General features: G+C 45.0%; 1 protein-coding gene across 1 annotated transcript in view; it reads right to left on the bottom strand.

Annotated features, from left to right (window-relative positions):
- The window catches only part of LOC107141542 (putative GPI-anchored protein pfl2), a 10,813-nt gene extending 2,186 nt beyond the window's left edge, over positions 1-8,627 (bottom strand). The window contains exons 1-4 of the mRNA XM_015484774.2: positions 7,535-8,627; positions 3,734-3,939; positions 1,128-1,288; positions 449-688 (exon numbers count right to left, since the gene is read on the bottom strand). Of these exons, the coding sequence (XP_015340260.2) occupies positions 449-688; positions 1,128-1,288; positions 3,734-3,939; positions 7,535-8,627 (1,700 nt within the window). The remainder of the gene's footprint in view (positions 1-448; positions 689-1,127; positions 1,289-3,733; positions 3,940-7,534) is intronic.
- Positions 8,628-12,851: the final 4,224 nt, after the last annotated feature.

Here is a 12,851-nt window from a genome sequence, read left to right on the forward strand (position 1 = left end):
AGTGATTGAACTCAAGGATGCTCAACCACTGAGCTACACCCCCAGCCTTATTTTGTATTTGAGAGACAGGGTCTCAATGAGTTGCTAAGTGCCTTGCGATTGCTGAGGCTGGCTTTGAACTCTCAATCCTCCTATTTCAGCCTCCCAAGCTGCTGGGATTACAGGTGTGCGCTACCATACCCTGCGGGATGTGAAGTCTTGAAGAGGTTTTAATCTCCCTGAGCCTTAATTTACTCTTTTGCAAAATGGTAATGATAATGCATTCTAATGTATTCATTCAATAAACATTCACCCAGTGCTTACTTTCTCCCCATGTTTGCAATACCAGGCATACAGAGAAGAATGACACAATCTGTGCTCATGGGTACAAAAGCACCCAACATAAGCCACAGTCTTAAGAGCTGGACTGGTACTGGTAGGAGGTTACTGGGGCTTGAGAGACACTTACCTCTCACTCACAAAGTGGTAGGTCGCCTTAATGACCTTTTTGTTGGAGATGTTGGCACTGACAAAGACCTCATTGACCACCAGAGCAAATCTGTTGGGATCACTGCTTGTGGCATTGAGAACTATGTAGAGGGGTGTGCCAAGGTGAGCTGTTCTGTTCTTGAGTGGAGCTGAGAGCTGAATGTCTGTAAAGATGCTCAGGAAGATGATAGTTTCCCCAGTACTGGGAAAGTGGATGGTCCTATATCCAAAAAGGGACAAGAGTGAGACTCTCACCATGAAATCTCAGAGGGAAGGACACTCTCACCTTCTGTCTCACCCAAAGTCACTAAGCTCTGGTAAGCTTAGTGACTTTGAATAAGGAGAGGAGCAAACCTGCTCACCTTCCTCCTGAACTGCCTAAAAATGAGGTGCCGCCTAATAGATCCCCACTCAGGACCCTTGAAGCCACCCAACCCCACAGTAGTTTACATAAGCATCCCATAATGCATTGCTTCATAGAAGCATCTTTTTTCTCTAATGCTTTGAGTCGCCATCTAAGAGGTTCTTATGTCTAGCGGGTAGACACAGGGAGTCCAATATCTGAGGTGTTGACTTTTTGACTTGATTAGAGGTAGCATTGAGAACTCAGGAGCCTCCCAGGGACCAGAGAGATAGGCAGCTGACAGGGGAAAACTCACGGGATGGAGTCCACTACTTCAGGGAGAGTCTGGCTGATGTTCACCACCAGAGGGTAAGCGCAGCTGAAGCTGAAGAGCATTGTGGACTCAGTAGTTTTGGAGCCTGAAACAACCTGCTTAAGCTGCACCTTCAGAGAATACAGGGCGTGGCTGTTGTTAGTCTAGAAAAGACAGGGAGGTGGCCATTATCCTCAGATCTCTAGGGGAAACACCTTCCATCCTCAGTGGCTGCAAGGTATTTGTTTAAATAAAATTAACAGCTAAAGTTCACTGAGGCTGAGCTGTATGTCAGGTATTGTGATTTCAACACAACTCTGAGGAGAGTTCTGTTATTGGTCTCTTTTTCTTTTCTTTTCGTTTTCTTTCTTTCCTTTTCCTTTTCCCCTTCCTTCCTTCCTTCCTTCCTTCCTCCCTCCCTCCCTCCCTCCTTTCTTTCTTTCTTTCTTTCTTTCTTTCGTGGACTGGAGATTGAACCCAGGAGCTATTTACCAGTAAGCTACCTCCCAGTCCTTTTCATTTTTTATTTTGAGACAGGTTCTCACTAGGTTACTGAGGGTCTGCTAAGTTGCTTAAGCTAGCCTCAAACTTGTGATACTCTTGCCTTGGCTTCCCAAATTGCTGGGATTACAGATGTACACCACTACATCCAGCTTATTAGTCTCATTTTACAGAAGAGCAAGTTTTAAGGCCTGGAAAGGTTTAAAAAACTTGCCCAAAGTAAGTAACAAAGCCTAAAACCAGGACCACTTTTCTGATACCAAAGCCCCTGGTCTTAATCTCTGGTTCTCAAATTTCAGTGTGCATTTTAGAGTTCCTTGGGAAAAATAGGAAAGATAATAGAATATATCTAACATAATTTTCCTATGTACACATGAAACACCTAAATGAATCCTACCATCATGCCCACCCACAAGAATGGGGTCCTAATTAGAATAAGATATACCCCATGCTTGTATAACTTTATCAAAATGGATTCTGCTGTCATATAAAACTAAGAAGAACCAATGGAAAAAAGTATATGACTAATAGATGTATTCAACTAAAAGGATATATCTAAATGGGTGTGTGAATATATAAATTAAAAGTAATTTTACACTTGAAAGTAAAAAAATAAATAAATGATTCTCTTGGCTGGACGTGGTTTTACATGCCCAGAATCCCAGCTACTTGGGAGGCTGAGGCTTGAGGGTCTCAAGTTCAAGGCCAGCCTGAGGGACTTAGCAAGACCCTATCTCAAAATAAAAAGACCTGGGGATACAGCTCAGTAGTAGAGCTTTACTTAGCATGTGTGAGGCCCTGGATTAAAACCACAGTACCACAGGGGGAGAGAACAAAAAGATTCACTGGGGTATTTGTTAAAAATGCCAACTCCTGGTCCTTATCCCAAGCATCTCACACATGCTAGGCAAGTACTCTACCACTGAGTTACAGCCCCAGCCTTTATGTAAGATTTTTAAAGTAAGGAGGTAGCACGTTGTTGAGCTCATAGGAATACAAGCTAACTCTGTGAATCACTAGCTATATGATTTTGGGAAAACCCTTAACTTCTCTGAACTATAGATTACCCATCTGTAAAATAAGACTACTATGATGGTTTAATGAGAGTAATGTGTGTTAATAGGGATTTGATCTTCTGTGTGTGGTTAGAAATTAATAAATACTTGTCATCATTATTATTATTTTAAAGGATTCTGGGGCTGACAATTTGGAAACCAGTATCCTATTCCATCAAACATGGCACCACCTGGTGGCTGGGGATATAGCTCAGTTGGTAGAGCGCTTGCCTCGCATTTATAAGGCCCTGGGTTCAATCCCCAGCACCACACACACACACACACACACACACAAAACTGGCACCACCTGTAAGGGCATTCCCAGTCTAGGCAGACATAACATGGTCATTTCCCCTCAAAAACACTGGTCTAGAAGGGCAGGGTGGCACATGCTGTGGTCCCAACTACTTGAGAGGGTAAGGTAGGAGGATCTTAAATTTGAGGCCAGCTTCAGAAACTTAGCAAGACCCTGTTTCAAAAGAAATTAAAAGGGTGGGGGTGTCTCCATGGTAGAGCACCCCTGGATTCAATTACAAGTCAATTGCAAGTACAGGGTAGGGATGGGAGAAGGAGACTGGTCTGATGGCTAAGATTTGACTTCACTCTCGAGAATCCCTCAGTCAAATAGGTCATGGGCTGGGGTTGTGGCTCAGCAGTAGATTTGGGATTTGATCTTCTCTGTGTGGTCAGAAATTAATAAATTCTTGTCATCATTATTATTATTTTAAAGGATTCTGCCCAGCATGTGTGAGGCAATGGGTTTGATCCTCAGCGCCACATAAAAATAAATAAGGGGCTGTGGCTGTGGCTGCACAGCTGCTTGCTTAGCATGGGTGAGGCACTGGGTTTGATCCTTAGCACCACATACAAAAATAAGAAAATAAAATAAAGGCATGCTGTCCATCTACAACTACAAAAAAATTAATGAAAGATAAAAAAAAAAAAAAAAAAAAAAAACAGAGATGAGGTCAGGACTGGTATCCAATCACTCCCTTCCCAGCCCCACCTCACAGCTCCCCAGTCCCTATCAGGTGACCCTCCCAGCTTGCTTACAGAGAGGTGGAGTCCACAAGAACCCTCCTTCTTCTCCATCATGAAGACCTGGACCCTGTAGCCTTGTTCTATCTTCTTGGTGCTGGAGCACCCTGAGAAGACATCTTCTTTCAGAATCCAGTGGTTAGTTTCCAGGAAGCAGCTGCTCAGGGCCACCCCAATTTTTTGTGGCCAGCAGTACAGGGTCACTGGCATCCTGGACAGTTCTGCAGGAAGACAAGAGCCAGGGCAGGGACCTCCTGAGGCTCCTTGCATGATGCTGTGGGAGTGGGTATAATTCTGATGTGGACAGAGGAGACACGGGACATTAGCCCAACCTATTAAAACCTCCCGCAAATGCAGACTCTTCCTCACAAGAGTTGAGTGTCTACCGTCACACTTGCATTGCGGGACCCTGGTCCCTGGCCTTAACTGGCTCACTCAGAATCTCTTTCCGAGAAGTGGTAACTGCAGCCAGTATGAAGGTGGTATGGCCATCTCGTGCCAGGCAGGCTGAAAGGCACAAAAGGTTGGTTTGTGGAGAGAGGAGCAGAGCAGGAACAGGTGCAGGACGGGAGAAGCAAGACTGAGGAGAAGGAGGCAACTCCTGGTTCTGGACACATTCTTAGTTCCAGGCGCCAGTCCCTGGAAAACCTGGCCGAAGCCTGCCCTGGGCTTTGCTGAGAGTTTTCCTTGAGCTAAGTCAGTTGGTTCTGTTACTTGTCTGGCAAGATCAGTTTTTGAGATGCTGTTTTGCTCCCTGATTTCTTACCCATTCAAAGCAGGAAGCCAAGACCTCAAGTGTGTGTGTGTGTGTGTCTGTCTGTCTGTCTGTCTGGGGATTGAACCCAGAGCCTGGAGCCTGCTAGGCAAGTGAGCTCCATCCCCAGCCAATCCTCAGGTTTTTTGAGGGAACTAAATTGCTCCAAGTTAACAGCTCTTTCAGTCCATAAAAGCCTAAACTAATTGAAGACATAGCCCTAGGGAGGGAGGGCCTTTGCAAAACCTAAGGGAGGTTTTCAAATTTTTTGATGATGGTACTGGGTATCTACCCAGAGCCTTATGCATGCTAGTCAAGCGTTCTATCACTGAGCTACAATAGCAGCCCTTCAGAGAGTGAAAAATTTATTTATTTCATTCAAGTCAATTAGAGTTGGTTTCTCTGCCATTCATAACACAAGCTTTCTTAACAGATACATGCCAAATACCTATACTTTTTGGGTGAAGACTGAAAAGCAAATACTTAACGCTTCCCTTCTTCTGAACTAGCCCCTCTAAATTTTTCTGTTAAAATTTGGGATGAACTGCACACTTGGAATTAAAAAGTAAAAAAAAGTTGGAATTAAAAAGTAAAACTAGAGGGGCTGGGTTGTGGCTCAGCGGTAGAGCGCTCGCCTAGCACCTGTGAGTGCCTGGGTTCCATCCTCAGCACCACATAGGGATAAATGTGTAAAGGTATTGTGTCCAACTATAACTAAAAAATAAATATTTTTTTAAAAAGTAAAACTAGAAAGTAACACATAATAGAAACACTAGTATAAAGTATTTCTGGATTTATTTTATTACTTTGGAGTTAAGATTTTTTCCTTTTTTATTAAAGCTCACAGTTCTACTTTGGCAGGCATGTGTGGGAAGAAGGATAGGCACCCACTCCAATGGGATGGGCACCCCTAACCCTAGTTTAACAACCTTACTTGGCTTTATTTTTGATTCTAGAATGAGGTGACACTTCACCCCACAAAATAGAGTAAGAGGGGCTAGGGATGTGCCTCAGTGGCAGAACATTTGCTTTGCATGTACAGACCCTGGGTTTGATCCCTAGCACTAAAAAAAAAAAAAGTTTCAGATGGTCCAGGGACACAAAATAATGAACAAACAACTGGTTGGTTAACATCAGGTTACTTTTTTTCTTTTCTTTTCTTTTTTGGCACTGGGAATGGAGCCCAGGGACGCTCTACAACTGAACAGTGCTTCATAATTTTTATATTGAGACAAGTTCTCAGTAAATTGCCCAGGCTGGCTTTGAACTTACAGTCCAGCTCCCTCAACCTCACTGAGTAGGTAGGATTACAGGCGTGCACCACCATGCCCAGCTCAAATGGAATATTGAAGACTGAAAAAGTCCTACAAAAGTCAAGAAACAAATTTTTTAAGGGATTAAACTTAAGGGCACTCAACTACTGAGCCATATCCCCAGCCCTATTTTGTATTTTATTTAGAGTCAGGATCTCACTGAGTTACTTAGCGCCTCGCTATTGCTGAGGCTGGCTTTGAACTCTTGATCCTCCTGTCTCAGCTTCCTGAGCGCTGGGATTACAGGCGTGCACCACCACACGCAGCTAAGAAATAATTTTGTTTAATCTAGTCTATCCCAAATGTATTTTGACAATGAAACTTGTTTTTTGTTGTTGTTTGTTTGATTGTGGTGGTAGGGATTTAACCCAGAGCCTCACACATGCTAGGCAAGCACTTTACCACGGAGCTACAACCCCAGCCTGTAACCCTTTATTAGGGCAATATATATTGAAATCCTGCACTACTGGTGTCCTGAAAAAATATATTTTGGAAAATACTGACAAATTAAGCACTGCTAGTAATAAAAACTTATAACATGTAATAAAGACTTCATCCCAAAGCAGTATTACCCAATAGACCAAAGCAGAAATGCCAAAGAAATGTATTTTGGATGAATTTGAAATTAAAAATAAAAAAGTAATCATTTTAGTAAAATCACAATTTTGTTAAACTGAAATGTTTTAGAAGTTGGTCATGATGACATTTGGCTATAGTTCCAGTTTCTTGGATGATAGAGGCAGAAGGATCGCTTGAGCCCAGGAATTGAAAGCCAGTCTGGGAAACGTAGTGACACCCTGTCTCAAAAAAAAAAAAAATGGGGGGGAATTATTTTGACTTGAAAGAATATATATTTGGAGAACATTACTGCCTTTTTGGTGCCCTGGACCCAGCTTCAGCCTTGTCAGAATGTGGGCCTGGATGTTGGTGGCACTGCCTGGGAGAAGCCTGTGAAGTCAAGATTTCTCTCTTTTTTTATCTCCAGTATTGAGGATTAAACCCAGGGACACATGGGGCTGGGGCTGTAGCCCAGTGGCAGCAGGCTGCCTTAGCACATGTGAGGCACTGGTTTCAATCCTTAGCACCACATAAAAATAAACAACTAATTCTGGATACAATAAAGTGACTCCTTATTCCCCTTGTTTTCTTAAAAAAAAAAAAAAAAAAAAAAAAAAACAGGGCACGCTACCACTGAACTACATTCCCAGACATTTTTATTTTTGAGTCTCACTAAGTTGCTAAGGCTGGGCTTGAACTTTCAACCCTCTTTCCTAAGCATCCTGAATCCCTGGGATTGCAAGTGTGCACCACCATACCTGATTTGAACCCACACTCCCTATATAAGCTGGCACTCTGACTTGCCTTTTGCCTCAGTTTCCCTGTGTGATCCTCTAGGCCCCCAATGGAGCTATGCCTCTGGTCTTTTTTTCAGCCTCCCAAGCCCCTGGGATTACAGGCATGTGCCACCACGCCCAGCTGACTCTGGTCTTTGATGGATCCATTAGTTCTGCACCCAGGAAGGTTTAATCTGGCCAGTAGCTGGAATCCTGGAGATTGGGAATGATAAATTATTCATTCTACACATCTGCCCAGCTGCCTGTTCACCCACCAGAAGTCACCTCTAGCTGGATGAACCCATGTTTTACAAAGCCTCATTGGCCCTCTGGACCTTTGGACACAATGTTCCTCTGGGCTCACCCTGGCCCTTACCTCCGGTTTGGTTTCCTCACCTGAGTTCCTCCACCTTACCTGAGTGGGTGTGGTAGCTGTCATTGCACAGGCAAACTCCTGTGCTGGCTGTGTATTCATCCAACGCGCAGGCTCCCGCTCTAGGACTACTATGCTGGCTATATCTGGGGGGAGTTTGACTGGGCCCAGTCACAGCAGAGGATTTCACTGTCCCCAAGGAGCTGAAGACAAGGGCTGTGGAATAAGCAGCTGTTGTCTCAGTACCAACACTGGAGGCTGATTGTGCAGGTTGGGAAGGTGTCCACATGGTTGTGTTGTGATATGTATCAGGTGGCTTGCTTGTCGAGGGGGTTGTTGCTGGGGTTGGGGGTGCAGCTGTACTTTGCTCTTCCCGAGTCTTAGTCATGGTTGTTCCAAGAACAATTGTCCCCAGAGTGCTTGTGTTTAGTGAGGTAGTGTAGATAACTGTGCTGGTTGTCATGGATAAGAGTTCGCTTGTGTCATTAACTTTGTCTAATGTTGTTGAGGATGTAGTTAGAGCAGATGTCTCAGAGACAGTGATGGTTGTGGACCTGGATGATTCAGTGTCATTGCCTGGTGTCTTTAATGCTACTGGAGTTGTGGCTGCCTTCTCAGAGTCAGGGGACACTAATGACTCCAGTCCGTTATCTAGGGTGTTTGTTGTTAATGGGGCTGTCATTGGAGTTGTCTGATCCTGTTTTGGATTCTCAGCTAAAGTGGCTGTGATGGGTAAGGTTGTGGGTAAGGTTGTGTTTCTAGATGTCTGGTCCTTCAACAGAGAAGTCATCATGGAGCTTGACAGTATGGTGTCATTGGTGGATGTGGTGATAGTTGTATGCTGTCTCTCTTCCCAAGTCCCAGGTGTTGAGTTTGTCTGCTCCATAGGTCCTGCCAAACTGCTGGTCAGTGGCGAACTTGGAAGAGTAGCTGTCATACGCTCCTGGGTCTCAGACACTGATGTCCTTCCAGTTGTTGGTGAGCTGTTAGGTTCAGGTGCCGTGATGTGATCTCTCCCACTGTGGGACAGAGCTAAAGTTGTAGATGGACACAATATTGTCTCCGGAAGCGCAGATGCAACCCTCAAGACTGTAAAAAAACAAGCAAAGAGAAGCCAATCTACCATTTCTTCCATCGTCTCAGATGTTCTGACTTGCCAAGTATCTTTACTGGGAGATCCAGTAAAAATAATATCAAATCAAGTACATTATTACCAGCTCACATTCATTTATGTTCCAGTGCTGTGCTAATAGATTTCAACTGCTGCATACCAGGGAGGAAGAATTTAACTAGTATGGGCACCTGGGTCTCATTCTGCTGAATGTCTCTAATAACAACAAGAGCAGAAGATAGAAATCAGTATCTCATTTGGTGATAGCTCTCATTTGGTGTTTTGTCTTGTTTAGATTTTGTGATGCTGGGAATTGAACCCAGGGCTTTTCACATGTTAAGCAAGCACTTTAACACTGAGGACATGCTCAGCCCCTTGGTGTTTGGTTTCTTGATGACTTGTTTTGATGTTAGTTTCCTACAGAACTGAGTATTTAAAGATATAAAATTTAGAAGAGAGAGACATATCTGGGTGTGGTGGTACATACCTGCAATCCCAGCCACTTCGGAGACTGAGACAGGAGAACTGTTAAGTTCAAGGCCAGCCTCAGCAATTTGGTAAGACCCTTAGAAATTTAATGGGACCCTATCTTGAAATAAGAAATTAAAAGGACTGGGATGTACCTCTGTGATAAAGTGCCCCTGGGTTCACTTCCCAGTACCAAAAATAAATAAATAGTTAAATAATAATAATAAAGAAAAACCAAAGAAGATAGAGATGCAATTTTTTTTTGATAGAACATGACCCTTAATTACAAGCCAAGTGCTTCATTTAAGGCATTAGCTGTTAAAATCTTTTGACATCTTTCAGTTTTTCCTCGTCTAACACACAAGCATTGATACACTGAATCCTCACAACAAGACTGAAGTAAGTACTGTTATTTCCATTAACCAAATGAAGAAACTGAGGCTCAGACAGGTAGAGACATCTATCCAAGGTCACACAGCTAGGAAGTGGTAGCACTGTATTTGAAGCCAGGCCTATTAGATCCCAAAGCCCAACATCTACCTAACTGCTCTGCATTGCCTCATAAAAACATGGCTTCATTTCCACAGCTGAGCCAGCCATTCTCCCTTGAGAGAAAGGCCCAAATCAGCTATGCTGAGCTGGATCCCTAGGAAACCTTCCTTGTTCCCCTGGGTAATGGGCAGAAACAGGTCCATCACCTGATGCCCTGTCATTGCAGCCCTGGAGTGATCAGAGGCCTAGTTCAGAAAAACCAAGATGATCTAGCCCAGGTGATATGCTCATCCTCCTCATCACCCAGGTCCTCAACCCTTGCCCTGCTTGCACCTACCCCACCTACACCCCCACTTTCTCCTAGCTCTGTGCAGAGCTAAGGGGTCATGGGTTAGAGAGGTGATCAGGAGGCTTAGAAAAAGTAGGGAAACCTGGGCTCCAGAACTGGATTTATCTCTGTGTGATTTGGGGAATGCCCCTTCTCTTTGTGGCCTCCGCGCCTCCCTCTGCACCGTGAGGGACTTGGGCTTAATTTGAGTGATCTCTGGACCCATTTACAATAAAAAGCCCAGGCTTAAATGAACACATGTCTTGCTACAGGGATCTCAGGGTTTTATTGGCAAGGAGAGATGTTTTTCTAAGTGGTTACCCAGTTGTCTCTGCCCCCCATGGAAAAGCCTATCCTTTCCCCCACAGATTTGTCATGCTGTCTGTCATTATGTAACCAGACTGATTTCCACGCTGTCTCTTGGAGCCCATTGATTTGTCTATCACTGCACTAATAGCACATGATCTTACTATCACTTTATAGCAAATCTTAGTATTTGATAGAATGAGTCTCCCGTCTTGTTCTTCAACATTATCTTAAGGGCTGTTGGCTTTTTGTCCTTCCTTACACATTTCAGAGTCAGCTTGTCAAGTTCTACAGAGCCCTGTTGGGATGTGATGGGAGGAGTACAACTGCACTGACAGATTTGGTGATAATTGACAATTTTATGATTCTGAGGTTTGCCCCTCTCAGCAGCTCCCTTGAGAAGCAGTGTTGTGTGACCTGGGCCCTCAAGTCAGAGCTGGGATACAATCTCAGCTCTCTGATACAGGGCATAGAAATCACCACACGACTCTGAACCTCAGTGTCATCTACTACAAAACAAGAATGACGAGTGTACCACTTCACTGCTGGGCATGAGGATTAAATAAGGTCATGCATGAGAAGCCTTAGCACAGAGCTCTGTATGCAGTAGGTGCTCAGTGAGCAGAACTTGCTTATTTGTTCCTCTCACCAAACTTGGTTGTCTCTGCTTCCTGGATGTTTTGCCAAGGATGCTCTTATCCCTTGTAAAAATCAGGGACAGAGTGGTGTGTGTGTGTGTGTGTGTGAGAGAGAGAGAGAGAGAGAGAGAGAGAGAGAGAAAGAATTTCCTGCTACTTCTCAATATCTTCCCCCCATATTGTCCTAGGAGCTCAGAACCCAGGGTTGCATCCTGGCTCCAGCTCAGTGAGGTACTGGGGCTGGTGGTTGCTCCTTGTTAGAGTAGGGCAGGGAAAGGCAGTGGAGGAACCCAACTCCTTGGGCCCTGTACCTGCTGAACCCTTAGGTCATAAGTGTAGTCCAGATGAAATGACACATAGGAAGGAGGAGATAGTCTAGGCATGGAGGCACAAGCCTATAATCTCAGCAACTTGGGAGGCTGAGACAGGAAATTACAATTTTGAGGCCAGCCTCAGCAATTTAGCAAGGCCCTTGGCAACTTAGAGAAAACCTGTGTCAAAATAAAAAATAAAAAGGTGTGGGGACATAGCTCAGTGGTAAAGCACCCCTGGTTCCAAAAAGAAAAAGAAAGGGGGAGAGAGAAGAAATGACAGACAAGATAGAATGGAGACAGACAAAGATCGCCTCCTGGAAGAGGTTCCTGGGAGAGGCCAGAGCCCCATGGTGGTTGTCCTGTTGTCCTCTAAACTCACTGGTGCCCCAAGCCTTTCAGACAGTTCTAGGGGTTGGGTGGGGGATGGCTGATCTCACCTTGTGGAGATCTTCCTGAAGACACTACCTGGTCTTTCACCACCTTCTTCCCCTCTCTGGCCAGCCAGAAGAGGGCCTGGGAGAGGAGGAGGACAGATGGAAAAGGTAGATGTGGATACTCACCAGGCAGGTTGAGGGTTCCATCCCCAATAAGGAATAGCAGCAGCAGAGGCCAGCAGCTGCCCATGTCTGTGCTGGTGGGTGGCCCCAGAGGGTGCTGGGAAGAGTTCTGGCCTGAGCAGAGGAATGGACAGATGGATAGCAACTCCAAGACAGGAGGCCTTGCTGGCTCTGGTGCTGCCTGTTTTCCGTTGCCGAGCACACTGCTCATCCCTAGCTATCAGACTCGTTCCCTGCAGGCCCCAGAGGGCTTTTCAGAACAGGAACCAATGCTGAAGGGAGGGGAAATGAGATAGTTTCCCATCAACTGCAATCAGCGGACCTCTGGGGACTGTCATTCCAACAGGTGAAGATCCCCAAGGTCCCCGATTGTCAGCCTTTGCTGAACAACGGGGCAGAACTCTGGGCCATCCAGACTTACCCCAACCTAACACCAGGGCACATGACTGATTCCTTGGATGACCCTCCTGCTGGCCTAAGAGATGACCATTTGAGAATCCAAGTCTCCTGTCCTCCAAGGACTGCCACAGCTTTCTTAATCTATTGCCTGGTTCAGCAACCTGCTGAGGCTCCCAATGGCCTTTGGTGTGAAGATTCTAGATAGGCTTCAACAGGTCCCAAGTTCCCCAAGAGACTTCACCTGACCCACGAGATCCTCCTGCTTTCTTCTAGCAAACCTCAGTGCTGCTTTCTCCAGGAAGCCTGCCAGAACCCACATTTTTAAAAATATTTATGTATGTATGTATGTATGTATGTCACGCTGAGGATCGAACCCAGTGTCTCATGCATGCGAGGCAAACACTCAACCACTGAGCTACAACCCCAGCCCCAGAACTCACATTTTAACCAGTTAATCTCCATCGCCCAAGGACAGAGCTGCTTATACATAACTGCATAGCTTAGTCAATCGTGACCCCATCGGAGTAGGGCTCCCTAGAGTGAAGACCCATCTCCACCTTCGGACAGAGAAATAGAGGGTAGTACTATATCGTTTAGCAGACAAGGGCTCCCAGGCATGGAGTCCAGATTCACCCCCTCACCAAAATTTAGAATCCTATGGGCTGGGGTTAGATCTCTACCATTAAGTAAGAAATTTTCAGGGGGATGGATATTTTTTCCCCACATTCCACTTGAAGCTCCTGAGG

The sequence above is a fragment of the Marmota marmota genome, unplaced genomic scaffold, assembly GCF_001458135.2.
Source record: "Marmota marmota marmota unplaced genomic scaffold, marMar, whole genome shotgun sequence".
NCBI classification, from domain to species: domain Eukaryota; kingdom Metazoa; phylum Chordata; class Mammalia; order Rodentia; family Sciuridae; genus Marmota; species Marmota marmota.